Source organism: Pseudophryne corroboree, chromosome 1, assembly GCF_028390025.1.
Source record: "Pseudophryne corroboree isolate aPseCor3 chromosome 1, aPseCor3.hap2, whole genome shotgun sequence".
NCBI classification, from domain to species: domain Eukaryota; kingdom Metazoa; phylum Chordata; class Amphibia; order Anura; family Myobatrachidae; genus Pseudophryne; species Pseudophryne corroboree.
In genome coordinates, this window is record NC_086444.1 from 1,146,332,146 (window position 1) to 1,146,356,534 (window position 24,389).

A 24,389-nucleotide genomic window follows, 5' to 3' on the forward strand; every position below is an offset into this window, starting at 1 on the left:
TGGGATCAATATATACACACACACACACACACACACACACACACACACTCTTCTTGCAGGGGATAAAATCTTTTTTTTATACTAGCAAAACACGCTACAAACTCATTTCTGACATTTTCTACATGGAAATCACTGTTGCATTCTAGAAACGTGCCTTAGTAGCCACAAAGAGCACAAATTTCCTATAGACGTAGGGGAAGCAGCTATTACGTGGGCTGAACCCATATACAGAAGAATATATCCTACTATGTCACTATGAACCAGTGATATCACAGAGATGCAATGTGCAGTAACTATGGCAACATGGTTGCATCTCATTACTGTAACTTCTGCAGCCTCAGAGGTGTCCCATCAGCGTGATAGAAATTGTCAGGATGAGCAACAATCTCCCAATTGGATATTGGTCTTAAGCGCTGCTGGGATATCACATCAATCATTTCAGAGAGATAAGCATTATTCTAGGGGTACAAATATTATTCCAACCATGTGAACTGTAACTTATTAAACTCCAAGAGACTACAGTGTTGCAAAGATCACTTGTTCACCAATGTAAACAAACTCTGCCTTGTTACATAGTACTAATTCTGAAATCTGGTTACTATTAGTGTTTCCTACACTACATCAACAAATGTAAAAATTCTTCTGACACTCACCCTTTCCAAGGGTCAACAGCCCAACGCCCCCTTTTACTTGCATTTCAGCAAGTTGCCTTTGTGTTGCAGTGTTCAGGCACATCTTGCTCCAGTCAGTATATTTAATACAACTGAAGTCAGATGAACAGAATGTCCCCCACTGACACTTTAATATGCAAACTCATTAACCACTTTATTTATTTATTTTAAACCCCTTAGAAATTGTCTATTTTTTTTAAATAAGTGCATTAGGTGAAGAATATGTATTTAAAACTTATCCAAAATTATTTTATTTAGCAAACAAAAACCCCAAAAAAGGTTTTTTCAATAATGTACATAACATAATTTTTTCCAACATTGGAACATCGGTCAGCAGCATCAGAAACATTGCAACTATCACGACTTTTATTTTAGCAGCTGCGCAGCAACCAGGTACACACCGGGGAAGGGGGGGGGGGGGGGCAGGTTAATTTACAATTCCCCAGCAGCTATTGTCTGCAGCCGCCTGGGTGGGGGATTCAGCAGTGATTGGCCAGCACGGCAGACACTGGGGGAGGGTGCGGGGAGGCAGAGTGGCAGCAGCAGGAAGTTATTCTTCCATGCAGCTGCACATGCTGTGTATCTGATTGGTTGCATCCTGAGCGACTGGATCAGATAAGGCACCTGCTGGTGTGGTCACATCTGATGCGACCATGCAAGACAAGTGGTTAAGACAAGCAGATACATGAACGCCCATATCTGAATATGTAAAACAATATACATATTTACTTTCAGGTATACTGTTGGGCAGATGCATTTATAACAGTTATGTGTTGAACACTATACTACAACTATACAGAAAAAAAAAATGCATTACGTATTTACATTTTTACATGGTCACTCTTTTCGTCATTCCTACTTTATAAGTTAGCTCACTGTGGGGGAGTTGTACTAAGCCTGAAAAGAGATAGATTTCACGGTGATAAAGTGCCAGCCAATCAGCTCCTAACTGCCATGTCACTGGCTGTGTATTAAAAATTACAGGAGCTGACTGGCTGGTACTTAATCACTTGATATTTATCACTTTTCAAGGCTTAGCCCAAATGGCCCTGGGTGAGTAAAAGGTCGAAGCTGAGACAATTACCGGGACAGTTCCAGAACACTGTACAGCCCTCCTCTTAGTAAAGCTGGGTACATGCGGGTCGGCGGGCGTGTACAAACGATGTCTGTGATGACTAGAGTGCATGCTAAAGGGAATGTGCAAAAGTGGCAACAGCGATCCATAAATGTATGTTGCGATCGTGGGTGTGACTATTCGCACCCGGTCGCATCTAGTCACTGCAACGATGCATGCAAAAGCATCATAGCAATGACCAGGCTGGACACATCTGTATATCGACGCGACTGTCTGTACACTTACTGCAGGGACTGAAGTCAAAGCTGGGTGGGCAAATTCAAATGGTAAGTGTATACGTATACATACCTAGATAGCCTGCGCGGTCGGCACGTCCGTCGATGTGTCAGCTCAGTGTGTACCCAGCTTAAGGGACTGTCTACTCTAGTCACAGACACATTTTTATCAAGTTATAACAAAGATTATTGCTATATTAATTTTTCCCCCCACATAGTATTTTCTGTAAGCTCACCTTAAAACTTGGGACAAATTAGCAAATGATGAAAAACAAGAAGATGCGCACACCTCTGTCATAAGCACCTTAAAACCAAGATTTATCTTTTGAAAGAAAAACCGTAAATACAATTTTTGACAATTAAAAAAAACGAAACGATTTTAATTACCTACCGGTAAATACTTTTCTCGTAGTCCGTAGGGGATACTGGGAATACATTTAGTACCATGGGGTATAGATGGGTCCACTAGGAGCCTTGGGCACTTTAAGAATTTGATAGTGTGTGCTGGCTCCTCCCTCTATGCCCCTCCTACAAGAATCAGTCTAGGAAACTGTGCCCGAGGAGACGGACATACTTTGAGAGAAGGCTAGATAAGGAAAGTGGTGAGATTACGAACCAGCACACACAAAACAAGAGGAAAGCCAAGCTAACCAAACTTGAAACAGCAACAGCTGAACAAACCAGAATACTTAACCAAGTAACATTGCAAGAAGAACGAAGCACCGGGCGGGCGCCCAGTATCCTCTACGGACTACGAGAAAAGGATTTACCAGTAGGTAATTAAAATCCTATTTTCTCTTACGTCCTAGGGGATACTGGGAATCCATTTAGTACCATGGGGAAGTACAAAAGCTCCCAAACCGGGTGGGAGAGTGCTGAGGTTCCTGCAGAACTGATTGACCAAACTGAAGGTCCTCAGAGGCCAAAGTATCGAACTTGTAGAACTTTGCAAACGTGTTCGAACCTGTACAACTAGCTGCTGTAAAGCCGAGACACCCCGGGCAGCCACACAAGAAGAAACCACCGACCTAGTAGAGTGGGCCTGAACAGATTTTGGAACCGGCAAGCCTGCCGTGGAATAAGCATGCTGGATAGTGAGCCTGATCCAGCGTGCAACTGACTGCTTTGAAGCAGGACACCCAATTTTATTGGGATCATAGAGAACGAACAGCAATTACGATTTCCTGTGACGAGCTGTTCTTTTTACCTACACCTTCAAAGCCCTCACAACATCCAAAGACTTTGAAGTAGTAGAGGTGTCCGTAACAACCGGAACCACAATACGTTGGTTGATGTGAAACCCAGATACCACCTTAGGAAGAAATTGCTGATGAGTTCTGAGTTCAGCTCTGTCCTCATGGAAAATTAGGTAGGAGCTCTTGTGAGACAACTCCCCTAGCTCAGACACACGTGTTGCTGAAGCCAAAGCCAACATCCACGTAAGGTACTTTACATCCACCTCCTGTAACGGTTCAAACCAGTCCGATTGGAGGAACTGTAGCAACAAATTTAAATCCCAAGGTGCCGTGGGAGGCACAAAGGGAGGATGGATGTGCCGAACACCTTTCAAGAACGTCAGGACCTCAGGGAGAGAAGCCAATTATTTCTGAAAGAAAATAGACAAGGCCAAAATCTGGAGTTTTATGGAACCTAGACGTAGGCCCACATCCACTCCCGACTGCAGAAAAAGCAGGAAACGTCCCAGATGAAATCCCACCGCAGAATATGGTCTGCTCTCACACCAAGAGACGTATTTTTTCTAAATGCGGTGATAATGTTTAGACGTTACCCCTTTCCTGGCTTGGATCATAGTCGGGATGACCTTGTCAGGAATCCCTCTCCTGGCTAAAATCAGCCAATCAACTTCGATGCCATTAAACGTTGCCGCGGTAAGTCTTGATAGACGAACGGGCCCCGATGTAGAAGATCCTCGCAAAGAGGATCTTCGAGCAGCATCTCGAGAAGATCCGCATACCAGGCCCTTCGTGGCCAGTCCGGAGCAATGAGGATTGCTTGAACCTTTTCTCCTTTTTATTCTTTTTAGAATTCTTGGGATTATAAGAAGTGGAGGAAACACGTACACCAGCTGGTAGACCCACGAAGTTGTCAGAGCGTCTACCGCCACTGCTTGTGGGTCCCTCGACCTGGAACAATACCGCCTGAGCTTCTTGTTGAGTAGAGAGGCCATCATGTTGATTTGTGACTATCCCCACCAACGTGCCAACCACCGAAATACCTCCGCGTGAAGGTCCCACTCCCGCGGGTGCAGGTCATGTCTGCTGAGGAAGTCTGCTTCCCAGTTGTCTACTCCCGGAATGAAGACCGCTAACAATGCCAGAGCATTTTTTTCTGCCCAGAAGAGAATTCTTGACACCTCTGACATTGCGGCTCTGCTTTTCATTCCGCCCTGTCAGTTCATGTACGCCACTGCCGTCACATTGTCTGACTGGATCTGAATGGCCCGATTCTGAAAAACAGAGGAGGCCTGCAGAAGGGCGTTGTATATAGCCTTGAGTTCCAGGATGTTTATTAGAAGGACAACTTCCTGACTTGACCATCTTCCCTGAAACTGCACCCCAACCTCTGAGGCTTGCGTCTGTGGTTTTACAATCAGCCGCGTCTTTTAGGGAGGCTTCACCCGAGACAGGCAATACAATTTTTCTTGAAAGCCTGGATATTGATGCATCCACTATCGGTGGATTTTCCCATTTATTCCTATCCTCAGGAGGAAAAGGAAAGGATGATAATAACAGTTTAGGGATTTGAAATTTCCTATTAGGACTAACCCACGGTTCTGCAAACAGGGTATTAAGAGGGTGATGTATAAAAAACGGCCTTTACGGACGTTATGTGCCTGGTGCCGTATCACCACATTATCGTGGCGATAGGGCCGGTCCCTGCGCCACAATGTATTACCTGTGTGGCTACCGATGTGGGAGGGCGTTATCTTACCTGTCCCGCGATAGCGCACCTTCCACATTAGCTCGGCGCCACAATGTGTGCGCATGCGCCCTTCTCCACTGCTTCCTGTCTGCACCGCCGAAGGACCCCGGCGCATGCGCAGTAAGGCTGTGTGGACCAGCAGAATAATGTCAACGTTCAATAAAGTTTATTTAAATAAAAAAAACGAAGCCAGTGCACATTTTGCAGACATCGCCTGCCTGGGGGAGGCGTTCTGGCCTGGCAGCTTCACGAGACAAAAAGTGACAGCAGAGGCAATCATACATTGCCTCTGCCCTTCGTCTCCCATTGTCGACTGCAGGGAAGAGGTAAGTGGCGGGAGCGTGAAGCAGCCACAGCACGCGGCGTTAACACGCCGTTGATACATTAATGGGATGCGATAACTGCAGGCTTTACGTGCACTGTGGTCAGCAGAAACCACAGCGCACTTTCATACATCTGCCCCTATGTTCCTTTGACACAGGAAGAGTGGCTGAGGATTTCTTTTTTATATTAAAATAAGATTCCTCACTCTCCTCGGTCACCTTATCAGGGATATTTAGAACTCTGATAGCTTCTATTCCCTGCGATAGAGTACCCTCCGCCACCTCTGAGTCCACCTCACCCTCCTCCATTTCTGACCCCTCATCATCCGAGTCAGACTGCAGGATATGGGCCAAAGTGCGTTTTTTGCGGACAAATGGCAGGGGACTGAGACACTGGTTTGGGTACCGAGTCTCTTTTCATAAACTCAGTCATAGATTGTCTTAAGTATTGCGTCTCCTTAGTAGAGATTGTGGAAATCATTTCCCTAATGGAGTCCAGCCATGCTGGTTCTGCCACACTAGCCTGGAAAGGGACACTACACCGAGTACACACTAGTGAACCCCCCCTGGAGAAGAGGAACACTGTGCCTTACATGAAACACACTCTTTGCCTGACATACTGTCTAGTGACAGCACACACACACACACACACACACACACACAGGAAAAGGTTAAATGCACAATTAACCCACATAGAGGGAGTATGGAACCAGTACACGGCACCCTTAACGCTAATGCCAAGCTTAGCCAGGTCGCAGACTAAATACCTAGATTAGAGACTTAGTACACTAATAAACGCTCCCCCCCCCCCTTCCTGCTATGACTCCCTGGTACCGCTGAGGTAATCTGGAGTCTCTCCAGAGGAGCTGCGCGTCGCTGTCAGTAAGCATCAGTGTCAGCTGCAGAGGGAAAATGGCGCTGGTGAGCTGCTGGATCCACTCATAGTGAAGCCCCACCCCTTCAATGGCGCGCGGTCTTCCCCCTCTTTTTTATACTGGCTGTGTCTAAGTGTATAAAATGGAGAGACTACTGTTACGGCTTTGCTGACAGTCTGGGTACTGTGTCCGCTGTTCAGTGTCTGTCCCCTTACACAGCGGGAGACGCAGTCCGCCCCGTTTAGAAGCCATGCGTCTCCGTACCCTCATGCCGCCGTAATGACCGGTGACCCGCTAACCGAGATGCCAGCTTAGTACTTACCACTCTTCTTTCTTCTGGCTCTGTTAGGTGTGGTGGCATGAAGCAGGAATGTATGCTCGCCGTGGTGGGGCTTGCAAATAGTTCCCTCAGGAGCTAGTGTCCTGTCAGCGGGGAACGCGACCATTAACCCCGAGAGAGGTTGGGCCGTTGCCCACCTCTCTAAGTCCCACAAAGCAGGCAGGCTGGTGCCATCCTGTCCTGCCTGAAAACATAAAACACAAAAAATAAATGCAGAAAACTCTTTAGGAGCTTCCAGAGACGTGACCGGCTCCTCCGGGCACATTTTCTAAACAGAGTCTGGCAGGAGGGGCATAGAGGGAGGAGCGAGCGCAGACAATCAATTTTTTAAATGGCTCCTAGTGGACCCGTCTATACCCCATGGTACTAAATGGATTCCCAGTATCCCTTAGGACATAAGAGAAAAGATAATTACCAAAAATACCCAAACTAATTCCATTGTGTGGCACAGATAATAAGCGCTTGAGCATTTATTGAAAATGTATTTAATGACTTCCCAGATTTCTAGTAAAGCTGCTTTGACATCTACAAACGCTGTTAGTGGTTCTACTGTACAGATCAATAATGCATCATTGTAATTCAAAGGCCGAATGCCAAACACAATAGGAGGGCAACATAAGTAGGTAAATTAGTCAAGCCAATATATATATATGAATAAATGAGAAGTCCAGCTTTATATAAGCACAAGCAATATAATATACACACAAAAAAAAAAAAAAAAAAAAATAGGATCAACACAGTAAAGCCTAAGTGTTTTTTTTTCTGACTTTGAATGACCTTAACTTATTGGCTTGCAGGCAGAGTTGTTAGTTTATGTTACCCTGGAATATACATAGAACATATGAACTGTAGAGAGCACAGTAGGTCTGTATTATAGAAGAATTAAACCAACTATGTAAAATGCAGTATTTAGGTGGTTCTGGGCGAGATACAATGGGTTCTGAACTACAAAGGGATGGATAATGCCACGAGCCGTTCCAATAGATTAAACAAGCCCACTCTAGCTGTCTGAGCCATAGTGGAGCCCACTGAAAACAAGGATGGGGCAGGACATGTAAGATTTTATTTCTTTTCCACCTAATTGCAGATAAAAGTAATCTTTTCAATCTAGAAAAAAAGAATAGCACTTTATTATACAATAAACATACTTTAATAATCTTGGAAAAAAAAATATAGAATACACACTGCTAAGCAAGGGACATTAAAATGCCAGGTAAAGGAGTCTAGATGCATTTATACAAGTTGCACACCATTGTATACCTTTGTGTCTGCCAATATCCGCTCTACAATGTCAGATCTTACGAGCAGGACCCTCCCCCCCCCCCCCCCCTATTGCCTCCTCTGAAATTATGTAACTTGCAGGATGTATTTATAAACTTGTCTGGAGCCGACTAATGCACTTACATTTGTTGTGTGTTTTATCCTGTGTATGGTGCTGTGGAACCCTTGTGGCGCCATATAAATAAAAGATAATAATAATAATAATAATAATAATAATAATAATGTGGAATATCGTTCATTGACCAGTGTGGGAATTAGGGGAGGCGGTCAATTTACCTACAATCAAAATCCCAACAACAATTGACCGACGGTCAAAATCCCGACATGGTTATAATACCAACATTTAAAATATCAACAGGTCAAAAAGTCGACACAAGTTTTTTATTATTTTTTCATTGAAACCTACCTGCTTCTTCATACTTTATCACCCCAGTGGACCTGGAGGGGGAATATAATAGTGTGCCTTGCGCAGCGAGGCACCGTGCCCGATTAATGGCGAGTGCAGCGAACCATTTGAGGGGACGCGGTACATCAAACTATGTCGACATACACACACAAGAAAAAAACAATGAAAAGCTTGTGACGACTTTTTGACTTGTCGACATTTTAAATGTCGGTATTTTGACCTTGGTGCTTTTTTATATGTCGGTATTTTGAACATGTTGCTATTTTATATGTTGGTATTTTGACCGTCGGGATTTTGATTGTATGGTATTTCATATTAAACCCGGAATTACAATGCACGACTGCCTAACTAACACGAAGCTGCACAAACGTTGCATCATGCAGACATTGCATCTTATGGCTTGCTCCGGCAATCTTATTACTATTACGTTGGGTGTTGCTGTCCAACTTCAGCTAGAAAGCAGAGTATGACAATCCCTGAGTTATGCCATGGAGATAAGTATCAACAAAAGTGACCACATGCAATGTCAATGTGTGGTTCCCTCAACAGCTATAAAGCTGTCTAACAAGATATCCTGGGACTAAACTCACTGTACAGAGGTTATAGTGAATTTAAGGTCCACCACGCGGCTGCGTTTATAGTAATCTGGATTAGCAGGTTTGACAATCCCCGCTGCACACAAAAGCTGTGTGTAGTACCGAGATACAATGATGTAAATATTCCGGCACACTGCGCTTTCACTTTCTTTATCATACTCAGCGCTGCCTCATCTACACAATGGGTAGTATAATTATACCGCATAGGAGGCCAATTAACCATTGCAGTTTTATAAAAGCGCAGACATGCCTTTCCCCTCAGTATTAAGATTTATTTCCTGGAGAATAAAAGTGATATTCATAAACTCCTGTAAATATGATCGCCAAATTCTGATATCCCAAGTTGTTCATTAGAAACACTTCTGTATTATAATTATCCATAATAACGCAATATCTATCATAGATTATGACATCAGCCAGAATACACACTGGAAACTCTCCAGCACTGTAAAGCAAATCGTGTACACTTTGCAGCACTGATGTGAACGTGGAAAGCAATTTGCAGAGAGCACCTAGGATGTGACAAATGCACGTATGGCTGCTATATATTTGACAAAATAGCCGTTTTTAAAAGAGGTTGCTGGGGGTGTCATCTTTCCCAAGGTGAAAACAACAAAATCAATTTAAGGCACAGGATAAGCTTTAATTGTTCAAATCAATCGCATTTTCCTAAATTGTTTATTTCTTTTGCCAATATATTCTGAAAGCTTATTTCATTTGTAGCTCTTATCCTGGTCTTAACGATACTTGAGCATTCTCTATACTCCTATCCCTGCATCAATATTGTCTTTTTACCACAAATTACTTGCAGATTATGGTTGTTTCAAGGTATCCAAGTTGCAGGCGGATTCAGTTTTTCAAGTATGATTGATTAATTGGTATTTCAATGAAACTACAGTAAACAGTGTTACAATCAACTCAAGGATGATTATAAAATAGTCATGCTACCCCCTTTTCAGTCTGCCTGTTCAACAAATGTAATCATTTTTATAGACCGAGCCAGTGGAACCCTGCAATGAAAAGTGCAGGATAATATCTTTTAACCATTTCAGTGCTAAGACGAGTGGGACTTGTCCTCAACATGTACATTAAAAAAATGCAGAGGACACAGCAGGCCTTCTGTCACGTATTACATATACTCACAGGAGTCCCATCACTATTTACTACCATGGGAAGTGAAAGGGGGGGGGAAATGAATACCTGGAGATAAATATATGGTTACAAATATAAGTATTATAATCACATAATAAGGATAATTGGCAGAGAAAAATATCTTGAAATAGGCCCTCTGAGGTAGAGCAAGCGGAAAGAGTCTCCACATTCAATATGTTCTGCCAGCGGGAAGGGGAAGAGATGATGGGGGGGGGGGGGGGCTTTTGTACTTGTCCATGAGTTCATCTTTCACAAGTACTGAATAAGCAGAACCCTGCAACCTGCCACATGGCCTCTGCATCCTATACATAATTGCTGTGGGAAATAAGAGACCAGCTATCACCTTCCTGTGTGTCGGAGTTATGTGCACGCAGGCAGACATCATGACACAGGGGAGACAGAGGAGAAATAAAGCACACCAGTAGGAAAGATTGTGCACATAACATAAGATGCAGTACTGGGCTGATGTACGGTACATTTCTGTGGCTGGGAAGCATTACTAATTCTATCAAATGTCATTATTACATTATTTCCATGACATACAGTACTGTGCAAAAGTTTAGGCAGGTGTAGAACAAATACTGCAAAGTAACTAGGCTTTCAAAAATAGAAGTGTTAATAGTTTCTTTTTATCAACTAACGAAATGCAAAGTGAATGAACAAGAGAAATCAATATTTGGGGTCTGATGCTCCGATACTCTGGCCGAACTTGTAGGTTTTGTTAAAGCAGCAAACATTTACAAGGCAAAACCTAGTTGGATTTGCCTTGTAAACATTTGCTGCTTTAAAAAAAAAAAAAAAAGTACGAGTTCGGCAAGAGTCTTGGAGCTCCGGCCGTCACGCACGCGATTACATCCGGCCCCTCGTGTGACCACCCTTTGCATCAAAACAGCATCAATTGTTCTAGGTACACCATCACCTGTTCTAATCAATTGTTCTAGGTACACTTGCACACAGTTTTTGAAGGAACTCGGCAGAGAGGTTGTTCCAAAATATCTTGGCGAACTAACCAGTGGTGCCACAAGCCGGGTGGGTGTCACCAAAGTGACGACTCTTCTGCAGTGACAGGAGTCGAATGCTGCATTGGGATATTCACCTGCAGCACTTGGCTCCCGTCACAAATGAAGAGCTGGCACTGCACTCAGCCCAGTCTCCGGGGGCAGCCAGCAATTCCGGAGATGCTGGGTAAGACCCCGGAGTGAAGAAACGGAGATCCCCGTGAGGCCACGGCCCCTTTTGTTAGGCCACGCCCCTTTAAGGGAGGCTACGCCTCCAGTGCGGCGCAGCGGGTGTCACCGCACCTGGTGACGCCTCTGGAACTAACCACAGATCTTCTGTGGATGTAGGCTTGATGAAGAGCTACTGTCTCTTCATGTAATCAAAAACAGACTTGATGATGTTGAGATCAGGGCTCTGTGTGGGCCATATCATCACTTCTAGGACTCATTGTTCTTCTTTACATGGAAGATAGTTCTTAAATGACATTGGCTGCATATGTCGTTGTTCTGCTGCAGAATAAATTTGGAGGCAATCAGACGGGATGCAGTCAGATCCCGGCAGTCAGAATACCGACACTGGAATACCGACCCTATTCTGAATACCGACTGCTAGGAACTTGAATGAGAACACAGCGCGCCGCAAGTCAGGTAAGCCGCAGGGGAGAGAGGAGGTGGTTAGGGTTAGGCTGTGGGGAGGCGGGTTAAAGTTAGACATCCCCTCCGAGGGTTAGGCTGCAGGGAGGGGGTGGTAAGGGTTAGGCACCCGCCGAGGGTTAGGTTTAGGCAGTAGGGAATGGGGGTTAGGTTTAGGCAGCAGAGATAGGAGGTGAGGTTTAGACACCTGTGGGGGGTGGTTAGCGTTAGGCAACATGGGGGGAGGTTAGGGTTTAGCTGTGGGGAGGGAGGGTTATGGGGTTTGGGAAAGGGGAAGAACACCCCTTACTCAACCCTGTCTGCTTCTAAAACATTGAGATCCCGGCATTGGTATTACGACCGCCGGGATCCAGCAAATCATACTGATCTCAATCAGACGCCTCCCTGATGGTATTGCATGATGGATAAGTACCTGCCTGAAATGTGTCTAACCGCGGGTCGACACGGGATACGGGATTCCGGCTGTTATGATCCCACCAGCCAGAATGCAGGCTGTGGGGTGAGCTCTAGAAAGCCCCTTGCGGCCACATTGCTTGTTGCGCTCGCCACAGGTTGTATTCTCCCTCTATAGGTGTCGTGGACACCCACAGAGGGAGAATAGCTTGTCTTGTCGGTATTCCGGCAGCAGCATTTCACCCCCGCCAAGAATCCGGCATCAGTATTGTAACCGCTGGGATCCCGACTGCCGATACTGTAACCGCTTCCCGTCAGTGCGTCCTAACAGAGCAACAACTGAATTGCTCCATTGGGCATCATCTAGTGGCGGCCTTGTCGAGAAACAACCGAATTCCCACCACAGAATCTGGAATAAGTCCCTGGGGCTGTGGATTAATACGTTTGCGGCACCTGCGATCATGGTATTTAAACACAGATTTCTATTCGAGCCTTCCTTGGGCTGAAACTAAAATGTGTTAAGTGAAGTCTGCGGGCTCTAATTGAATAGCCCCTGCAGATCAATTAGCCCATGGTAATTAACTGCAGCTAACTGAATCAGGCCCTATGAGCTTTAGCAATAGGAGAGACACCAGAGACATATATGACAGGTTAGGTTTTCTCTTAAGAAAAAAAAAAAATAATGAAATACCAAACCCATAGCTTTTCATCTGCTATGAATATATATTATGGGACCTAGCCAAATAACATTTTGGATAAGCTTCTGTAGCTGCACTGTATACTAAATTATTGGCATGCCCAGTGAAAAGTGCATTTTCCGTGGACTAATTTAGAGATAGGAACAAATACATTCAAGTAGTGGAAATTTGCAGGAGGGAAAACCTCATTGCAGAGGTGAGAATGTTATTTTGTACATGGGTGGTCATTCCGAGTTGTTCACTCGTTGCCGATTTTCGCTATGCTGTGATTTGTTGCTAAATGCGCATGCGCTTAGTTATTTAACTAAAAACTTAGCAGTTTTGCTGTTGTCTGTGCGGCACTTTTCAGTCGCACTGCTGAACGGTGAACGATTGACAGGAAAGGGGCGTTTCTGGGTGGTAACTGAGCGTTTTCCGGGAGTGTGCTAAAAAACACAGGCGTGTCAGGCAAAAACGCAGGAGTGGCTGGAGAAACGGGGGAAGTGGCTGGCCGAACGCAGTGCGTGTTTGTGACGTTAAACCAGAAACTGAACGGACTGAGCTGATCGCAATCTGTGAGTAGGTCTGGAGCTACTCAGAAACTGCAGGAAAATATTTAGTAGCAGTTCTGCTAATCTTTCGTTCGCAATTCTGCTAAACTAAGATACACTCCCAGAGGGCGGCGGCCTAGCGTGTGCAATGCTGCTAAAAGCAGCTAGAGAGCGAACAACTCGGAATGACCACCATGGATAGAAAACACTGCCTGCTTCTGAGCATAGAACACATATAGGGGGCAGCTTTATTTTGCACTGCACTATAGAGATCAGGTAGTATGTGCCCCCTCCTAAAGCTGGGTACACACTAATGGGCCGATAATTGTGCTCCAGTATCTAAATAAAGTCCATAATGGAAGGCTTTTCCCATCAGAATTATACAGAAAGATATATAATTATTTTCATTATTATTATTATTTATTTATTTCATTTAATTTATTTTATTTTTTATTGTATTAATGGCATTCCCTTTACGTTCCTAAATACTAGATACGAGAAAAACTTTTCGTCTTCCTGGGCGATTGCCATTGATCATGAGCCATCAATCCTGTATTTGTTACAGTGACAGATCCCTGGACAGAACAGTGGCAGTAAAACACTCTCCCGCTACAGGGAGGACACCAGTGCTTATCTTCTCACAATGATTTACTGTAAACTGACAAACGCTTTAAAGGGATGGTGCCTAGAATACCATCAGAGGTCGCTCATTTTCACACTAAAATGTAATAGAATAAAATCTTTCTAAATCAGAAAGTCTACGCACAGTGTGCCAGCCTACACTGGGAGGGTATTCACTGGTAAAGTCCGAACCCACTGTGCCTGTGACACATTGTTACATGCTGAAAGAATGAAATGCCAGGACATACATTATGCTGAGAAGGTTCAAAGTTACTTTGTACTGTGCAGATATACAGTATGGTGGGGTGATTCAGTTGTTATCTCCGGACCCCCATACCGTGCGGGCAAGTCAGCAGCTATTCAATTGTTTGTCGACAGGCACGATTACATCATTTCAGCTTGCAGCCTCTTGAAGTGGCGAGCAGAAATTTGCCAAGTGTCCGGTTTGGGCATGCAAGCGACACTTTTACGCATCACTCCCAGTACTTTAGTCGTGCAAAACGGCTAAACCCGTTACTTCTGGACACAATCAGCGCAAAAAAATAATTTAAGTGCTCCAGAACAATTGTCCAAAGTGACGGGGGATATACAATTATGGGCGCCCATTAAACAATTGAATCACCCCCATAAATTGTATAGAGTTTACTAAAAACATACGCAACTTTTGTAGACAAAATATTTACTTATAAAGTTATCTTTAATTAAACTGTCATATTCAGGGACATATTAAAATATTAAATCAACATAAGTGTGCGACATCCCCTGTAAATATTTATTTTCAGGGGACACCCACAAAAATGAATCACAACAGATAACAAAGATATGGTTTCTATAGGGGCTGCTAAATTGTTAGATTTACCAAGCTCTAGAATGCGAAGCCCCAGTAGCTAACATCATCTTCACGTGGTGTTAGACCACTGTAGCCTATGGAATACTGTTACTCATTTACTGGGGGTCATTCTGACCAAATCGCACGCTGCAGTCTATCGCAGCAGTGCGAACGGGTCAGAACTGCGCCGGCGCCACAGTGCGCCTGCCAGACAGCAGAAGGCCGTCGGGCTGCTACGATCGCCTCTGCCTGATTGACAGGCAGAGGCGGTCGCTGGGCGGGGGAGGGGGGGGGGTCGCGGATTTCGTGGGCACGGTCTGGCCAACGCAGGCATGGCCGGACCAAACGAGGGCGGGCCGCAGCGGCTGCATGACGTCACACGCAGCCGATGCGGGCCGGGTAGCGATGAGCAGCTCCCGGTCAGCACGCTAAAGCTGCACTGGTCGGGAGCTACTCTTGAAGTGCAAAGGCATCGCCGCTGTGCGATGCCTTTGCACTTCTGCAGGGGGGGGGGGAGAGCACTGATATGCGAGGCGGGATAGCCCTGTGCTGGGCGTCACCCCACATGTCAGTGTGAATGATCGTAGCTGTGCTAAATTTTGCACAGCTACGATCATCTCGGAATGACCCCCATTGTCCGTGACATCATGCAAGAGGGGAGATAGAAAATGGAGAGCGGCCCAGATTCTATGGACGACTCTACACACTGCAGGGTGAAATCCCAGAGCGTCCTTTTAATGTTCCAGTCAGCACTAAAGCAGCAATACTTGCCGCAGGGTCAAGGTCCAGGCATCCTGCTAGCCGAAGACAGGGGCCGCGAGGCAGCAATGGTGCTGCCCTACAGCCCTGCGTCCTGGGCGATGGCACCACCTGCACAACCCTCCCTACGGTCCTGGCATGCGCAGCCACGCATTAGGCTCGCCAGGCCCATACCCGAAAAAGTCTGCTTCATTGGTTCTAACTCCTAGCCAGGGGTGTAATATGGTATGCCGGCGGCCGGGCTCCCGGCGACCAGCATACCGGCGCCGGGAGCCCGACCGTCGGCATACCGACAGCGTGGCGAGCGCAAATGAGCCCCTTGCGGTCCACGCTATTTATTCTCCCTCCAGGGGGGGGGTCGTGGACCCCCCACAAGGGAGAATATCTGTCGGTATGGCGGGTGTCAGGATTCCGGCGCCGGTATACTGTGCGCCGGGATCCCGACATTCGGCAACCTGAATACCACCCCTAGCCGGGGTAGGGCTTTCTCTGAAGCTCTGTCCCAGCTCCTGAAGAATGATAAATTCTAGCAAAACTTGTGGTTTCCGCAATGTGAGTTGGAGGTGAAAGTTTCATACCACAATCACATTTAAAATGTAGATGCTGAAGACTAAGCACAGCGGACACGGCCATTTTGTGGGCTGAATACTCATAACAATGTACTGCTGACTTTACTAAGGGGATATGTATAAAAGCTTGGAGAGAGACAAAGGAGTCTATTTACTCAGCAATGGAGAGAGCTAAAGTGGAGAGAGACAAAGTACCAGCCAATCAGCTCCTAGCAGCCATGTTACAGGCTGTGTTTGAACAATAACAGGAGCTGCTTGGTTCGTTGGTACTTTTTCTCCGTCCACTTTCTCTCTGGCTTAGTAAATAGACCCCAAAGTGCCAACCAATCAGCTCCTGTCATGTCTCAAACATAGCCTGTACATCTCCCCCTAAGGCACGATGCAACAAAGATGTCACTAGCTTCTAGTGAGTAGGTCTAACATACAAGATGGCTTCTATGTAGGCAACGCACTAATATTAAAATGTATAATTATTTACTGTTGTAATAAGCAATAACATGGCTGTATACAATGTGACATGAGATAACTATAGCTTGCAGCATAATATATATATCTATACCAGGATAATCATAGCCTACAAGTCCAAAATGCGAATCATGGGATAACCATAGCTTATAATATAAAATACAGATGACGGTATAGCTTTTACACTATATGGCTCACTAGGGCTGGAATTTATGGTTTATTACTTCCAACCACACGATGGCAACTCCTTATTTTCTTGTTAATGGGTCAACACAGAGCATGGTGCAAGTGACTGAGCACAGTATAATAGCAGAGGTGACAGCAGGCAGGTGCAGCTACCTTTATATCCCCACCTCCATCGAACAATCATTTACAGTCAGGCTGTCCGCACTAGCCGCAACACTCATACAAACGCTACCAAATAAAAAGAAGAGCATTACAGTATATCAGCACAGAAATCACATAAAAGGAAAACATTGGGACTGGCTCTAAACACAAATGGCTAGCTGGAAGCTATGGAGCCGAGGCAGCAGAAGAAGCAAGCTTGCACACCATTAAGGATTGGCTATATCCACATCATGTGCCATTTATTGCATCGCGCACTTGTAGGTACAGAGAAACTCTGCAGCAAGCCTATGTGATCTGTGCTATGCTGCATGAATCACACAGTATGCACAGCCTACGCTTTAAATGCATTGGGTGGACTTTGACCCAAAATTCACTTCTCTATGACTCATGTAATCTACAGGTTTACAACAGCTAAAAGGTACAGCACATATGGCAGCTTGGTAGATTGTAAAATTAGTTTTAAAGGGGCAATTCAACTGTTTTGGGCGCCCATAGCTACCATCTAAAGTGGTGGGAGCTATTCAATTGTTTGCACAGCGAACCCCGCAGTGCCTAATACGACATTGAGGCATCACTTATAGAACCAAGGCTTGAGAAATACACTATTTCACACGGATGGAGAGTAAAGCCCTGGTGCCCTTTCAGCCAGCACCTTTCATGCTTGAGCTGGTGGCCTCTCTTTGTCACATGACTGGTTCGTCCTTTTAAATATAAGCTGGCCATACACTAGTGCAATTTGACCTCTTTTCATCCGATTCAGACGCATCATGCCGAGAAATTGGATGAAAAGTGGCCAAATCATAGGTGTTTGACATATGATCCGATCCGATGCGCGGTCCCGTTCGCATCGAGGCTGAGTCGGTGGCCGGACGTGGTGCACATAGGATAAATCGGAATCGCAGCCACCAGGTGCACATCGCGGCTGGTTTTTTAGCACCTGTGATATATTGCATGCCATTTCTCTGGACCCACCCACACAGCGGCAGCAGCATGCGATAAAGCGCATGTAAAAAATGGCACATCAAGTACCAAATCGGATGGAAGCACTCCCGGGGAGCTTCAAGGAAAATCGGATCCGACTTGTGCCTCAGACAAGTCACAGTAATGTATGGGGGGCTTAATACTTTGATGTTTAGCTTTTTTTTTCTGGAATTTTCTCACAATTAAAAAATGTTTTACTGTAACACAAGCATAGCTTATATGCAACACCGATATTTGTTTTAGAAATGTTATCATTTGTATCCTCCGATGGGACAAAATATACTCAAAACATGTATAGAACAGGGATGACCATTGGTGTGTTCGCCATCAATGGTTGCCATCGATGGCAAAACTGTGAAGGACCATTGATGGTCACTAGCTATGCTACGGTAGACCATCAATGGTTTCACTCATCGATGGCCACCCCAATTAGTTCTGAGAATGACCCACGGGCCAATCACATACAGGGGGCAAGGCTTCATGGGTGCTGGGGGTGGAGCTATGCTCCGTGTCCCAGCATCTTTATGTAAAAAAAAAAAAATATATTCGTTTAGGCAAAGCCATTGATGGAGAGAAACCATCTGGTTCTCTACCATCGATGGCAAAACTATTCAACATCGGCCATAAACCATCGATGATTATGAATCATCAATGGTCGATGGCCATCCCTAGTATAGAGCATATATGTACAATAACTTCAGTTGTTAACATTAGATAGCAGATATACTAATAGGGTAAAACGTACTTTCATACCGTGGTGCTAGGTTTGGGAACTTTTTAGAAGTTTCATTATTTTGGGATAAATGGGACCTCAAATGTGATCAGATCTTCATCAAAACAATAAAAAACAGATAAAGAGAACCCAATAAATCAAACACACAAAACAATACAACACTAGATTACTTCCTATGTGTGAAACTCCAGGATCATCAGTTCAGGTAAGGGGAGATTTTAGAGTCAGACATGAAAATCAATAGGAAGCCAATCAGGCGCGAGATTTTCGGAGGCCCTGTCCTATTATAAAACATAAACCGTAATCTGTACAATCAAAGTTTGGCCTTTGCCATACACAGTTTTGCTAATGCATGCTATGTCTTCAAGGACCTAAGGAAAATAGCTGTTGATACTCCTCAGTCTGGTAGAGGTTACAAAACAAAGATGGTGGCTCTCACCAATCCACTGTCAGACAGAACAGTTCAACACCACTGTCACTCACCCAGGGAGTGACCATCCAACAAAAGCCACGCCAAGAGCATGGCACATACTATTCCAAGGAGAAAGCAGAGAACCCAGGGTAACATGCCAGGATCTGCAGATCTCTCTTGCACTGCTCACGAGTGCCACCATCAGACACAGAACAAGAATAGTGTGCATGGGGCGGTTACCAAGGAGGCAGCCACTACTTTTACAAAAGGAACGTGGCTGTCTGTTTAAAGTCTAATAAAGAATGGATGAGCGAGAAGACTACTACAATAATATTCTGCAGACAGATGAGCCTGAAATAGAAGTTTTGGCTTAAATTAAAAAAACGTTATGTTTGGTGCAAACAAGACACTGTATTCTGTACGTAACCTCATCACACCCATGAAATAGAGTGGTGGCTCATTTAGGGTCACAGGACCAGGATGGCTTGTCATCATTGCTAGAACTATGGATTCTGGATTTAAACAGCACCTTCAACAAGAAAATGTCAATAAGATCATGGAGCAAGATAACGATCCTAAACACCCACACGTCAGTCAACAAAAAAATTATTGGTTGAAACAGAAGAAATTCTCCGTATTGGAACAGCAGTCAACGCCCAAACCATAATCCAAGCATAAATGTTGCAGCGGCAGGACCTGAAGACGGGTGTTCATGCAAGAAAGGCCACCAACATCCACCGAGTTGGAGCAGTCCTAATAAGGAGGAATTTGCCAAATTTCTTCCAGGCCAATGTGCAGAACCAATCAATAATTACCATAATGTCTGACTGAGGTCATTACTGCTCAAGGGGAGGTCACACCTAGAAGGTCACAAATTGTTTCCGACAAAGAAATATGCTGGAATATTTTGAAAGAAAAGTACAGTATATAATTGTGGGGGGGTGTTTTAAATTTAGAAACCCTATCATTTAAATGACGTAGATCAGGAGTATTCAACATGCGGGCCTCCAGCTGCTGTAGAACTACACATACCAGCATGCCTCGACTCAGTTTTGGTATTGGGGTATGCTAAAACTATAGCAAGGGATGCTGGTATGTGTAGTTCCGCAGCAGCTGGAGGACCGCGTGGTGAATACCCCTGACTTAGATGAAGATCAGAACCCATTTACTGTAAGGTTACATTTATGCAGAAATTCATAAAAGGTTCACAAACATTGTAGCACCACTGTACACATGACATCTGTAGTTTATAGAGAATGCCCCCAGAAACGAAACCCATACACAGCAGGGAGTGTCACCCCTGCAGATTAGACATGTAAGGATATAGGGTTAGGGTCCCGGGTCCGGTGATGTTCACAAGGGCTGGAAGGATAACCTTGCTTCCTCTATGACATGGTTACATGTGGCTTTGGATGGTGTAACATTTACGGGATACGGTCATTAGGCCGACCATTATTGGTCGACATGGTCAACATGGAAAAAGGTTGACACTTTTTTTTCCAATTTTTTGGACTTTTTCATACTTTACGATCCACGTGGACTACAACTGGGAGCGGTAACCTGTGCCGAGCGCAGCGAGGATCTTGCAGAAGCATGGCGAGCCACGCGAGGGGACACGGTGCACTAATTGTCGCTCCCGGTCACTTTACGAAGAAAACGACACCAAAAAAAACATGAAAAACTCATGTCAACCTTTTCCTATGTCGACCTAGTACATGTCAACCTACTGACCGTGTCGACATAATGCATGTCGACCTAAGCCTGATGGACCTAATGACCCATACCCACATTTACATGCCTAATGGAAATAGCTGGCGCCTGGTATACAGCTTGGTCACCCAAAGGCTGCCCAGCTCCCGGACGCTTGAGCTGTCTGTGTCCCTCTTCTCCAGGCAGTCGGAAGTGCCCCAGACTCCAAACAGCCTATGTGCCAATGCTCCTGGCAGTAGGGATGGTTTAAGACCCCATTGGGTACTAGGCAACGTACTGGTTTGAAACACAATCAGTCACAAAAACAAAACACAGAAGAGGGGTGGGATTTAATCCAACACAATGTGCTGCCGAGTATCAGGCCAGTGTCCAGCTGCGCATGTATAATCTAATTACAGTAATCCCAGCATAACTTCCCCGCGCATCTCTACAGGGGGGAAAGCAAAAGTACTACTGGTGTACACAAATATGATTGGCTGATTGTAGACAACAAATCACATCCATAGTGGAGCGCTGAATAGCTTAGCGTAATACCCTGGCACACAGGCTTGTGATGGGCAGAGAATAGGCATTGTACTGTACCCTGGGCACACAGGCTAGCGGCTGGCAGAGAATAGGCACTGTACTGTACCCTGGCACACAGGCTGGTAGTTGGCCTGGTAGGAAGAGAATAGGCACTGTACTGTATCCTGAGCACACAGGCTAGTTACTGGCATGGTGGGCAGAGAATAGGCACTCTGTACTGTAACCTGGCACAGGGTGGTGGTGGGCAGAGAATAGGCATCGTACTGTACCCTGGCACACAGGCTGTTGGGCAGAGAATAGGCACTGTACTTGTACCCTGGGCACACAGGCTGGTAGATGGCCTGGTAGGAAGAGAATAGGCACTGTACCCTGGCACACAGGCTGGTGGTTGGCCAAGTGGGCAGACACTAGGCACTGTACTGTACAATGGGCACACAGGCAAGTTACTGGCATGGTGGGCAGAGAATAGGCACTCTGTACTGTAACCTGGCACAGGCTGGTGGTGGGCAGAGAATAGGCATTGCACTGTACCCTGGGCACACAGGCTGGTGGTTGGCCTGGTGGGCAGAGAATAGACTGTGTACTGTACCCTGGGAACCCAGGCTGGTGATTAGCATGGTGGGCAGAGGATAGGCACGGTGTACTGTACCCTGGGAACCCAGGCTGGTGATTAGCATGGTGGGCAGAGGATAGGCACGGTGTACTGTAGCCTGGGAACCCAGGCTGGTGGTTAGGCTGGTGATTGGCCTGGTGAGCAGAGACTAGGAATTGTACAGTACCCTGGCACACAGGCTGGCACACGCAGGGGTCTGTATGGGAATGAGGCAGGGGACACTCACGCTTTGAGCACCGGCTCCTCGGGCACCACTGGCACCTGCTGCTGCTGGAAGGATTTAAGGGACTCGAAGGCTCTCATCAGCTTCTCCATGGTGGCCATGTTCCCTCAGCGCGCACACCGTACTGTCAGGGCCGCCCCGGCACTCTCCGTCACAAGGGATACGGTCACTCCGCGGACACACACCCAGCAGCCCGCATTCGCCGCCCAATGCGTCCCATCACCAGCCGCTGTACCGGGAGGAATCACTGACAGCTCCGGCCGCAGCCTAACCCGCTTCTAAGCTCCCAGCCTATGGGAAGCGACACAGCGACCAAAAGACAGGAATACGGACCAGTCAGGATGCAGGGAGAAAGGCCACAATAGAGCGGTGATTGGCGGAAAGGATCCTCCATTCCTCACAGCCAGCGACAGGAAGGGGAGGAGCAATGTGCGGGGCTAAGGGTCTGGTAAGGATGCACCGCGGCGTCTACCGGTCAATCACACTGTTGACAGGCTGCATATACTGTGCTGTACCCTATGCCCAGTGACAGGCTGCATATACTGTACCCTATGCCCAGTGACAGGCTGCATATATTGTACCCTATGCCCAGTGACAGGCTGCATATACTGTGCTGTACCCTATGCCCAGTGACAGGCTGCATATACTGTACCCTATGCCCAGTGACAGGCTGCATATACTGTGCTGTACCCTATGCCCAGTGACAGGCTGCATATACTGTGCTGTACCCTATGCCCAGTGACAGGCTGCATATACTGTACCCTATGCCCAGCGACAGGCTGCGTGTACTGTGCTGTACCCTGTGCCAGGCTGCATATACTGTACCCTATGCCCAGTGACTGACTGTATATACTGTGCTGTACCCTATGCCCAGTGACAGGCTGTATGTACTGTACCCTATGCCATGCCGAGTAACTGGTTGCATATTCTGTGCTGTACCCTATGCCCGGTGACAGGCTGCATATATTTTACCCTATGCCCAGTGACAGGCTGCATATACTGTACCCTATGCCCAGTGACAGGCAGCATATACTGTGCTGTACCCTATGCCCAGTGACAGGCTGCATATACTGTGCTGTACCCTATACCTAGTGACAGGCTGCGTGTACTGTGCTGTACCCTGTGCCAGGCTGCATATACTGTACCCTATGCCCAGTGACTGACTGTATATACTGTGCTGTACCCTATGCCCAGTTACAGGCTTCATATACTGTACCCTATGTCAGGTCTGTAACTGTGTCTACCCGGAGGGGGCACTAGTGGGTCAGTGGTGGTGCGATGGAGAAAACGAGGAGGCTGTAGAAGATTCCTGCGCATGTGCGCAATGATATTTATTTAGCACACAGCGGTATGACAGTCACTGAAGCACAATAACAATACTGATGGTTTCAGCAAAGAAGCTGACAGAGGTATACCAGTCACAGGTGATAATCTGTAAACCAGTGAAATTAATAACAGTGATGACCGGCCTGGAAGCCAATGGCAAACATCGATGGTCAACTTGGAAGTCAATGGTAACAGGATCCAATATGTAGACGATAGTAATGCAGCTGATAACCGTGTTCACAGGCAATAGTAACTCCGGAGATTGGTCTGGAAACCAACAGCAGTAGATTCACACAGTCTATATATATGCACAAGTCCACAAAGCTAAGCAAGGCCAAAGCAGGAGACAGTTTGTAAATTGCAAACTGGTTGTTTTAAGTGCCAGATGGAATAGCACAGTGCTGAATGCAGATTAACAACACACAGGTGAGAATGGTCAGTAGCATCTGGAGAGAGTCTCTTATACCCCTTTCACACAGCCATAAATTTCCCGGGTTAAAACACATGAACGCGCATCAACCCGGGATTTCTCTGGCTGGGTCCACAGGATAACATTGGGATATTGTCGAGCGACAGCGAAAATGGCACCAACACGGTCACGAGCTTTCTGGCCTCCCAGGATGCATTGGGGCCTCCCCTATATAGTCCCGCCCACTGATTCAGTCAGATCAGTTTTTTGCTTGGTGCGGCAGGAAGCCGCATGGTCACAGGGCTGCTGTGAAAGCAGCCTCAAGTTTTCATTACTTTATTTTTATAGACTTACTGTTTTTGTTTGAGCGACTTCTCTTAACAGCGTCTTAAACGTGTATTAGAAAGAGTCGCTCCAACAACTCCCCACCGGGTCGCAACAACGCTTACCTTCACGGTACAGTGCTGTCTCGACGGGCGTCTGTGTTGGATGTTCTAGCAGGTCCAGCAGACGTTACCAGGCTGTGGCCGGAGCATGGGGAGACAGTAAGTATATGGACTTCCTCTTACTAGAGGGGTCAGGACACAGCTACGCTGATTTGGTGGAGACTACAAACAGCGTGTTGATGCGCCGAACATCTCGAGTGTGACAGCGCT

General features: G+C 46.0%; 1 protein-coding gene across 3 annotated transcripts in view; it reads right to left on the minus strand.

The window, feature by feature from the left end:
* The window catches only part of HTT (huntingtin), a 517,727-nt gene extending 495,373 nt beyond the window's left edge, over positions 1–22,354 (minus strand). For all 3 annotated transcript variants that reach the window (XM_063924321.1, XM_063924312.1, XM_063924303.1), the window contains exon 1: positions 22,002–22,354. In XM_063924321.1, coding sequence (XP_063780391.1) covers positions 22,002–22,099 — 98 coding nt within the window. In that variant the 5' untranslated portion in view covers positions 22,100–22,354. The remainder of the gene's footprint in view (positions 1–22,001) is intronic.
* Between the last annotated feature and the right edge of the window lie 2,035 nt (positions 22,355–24,389).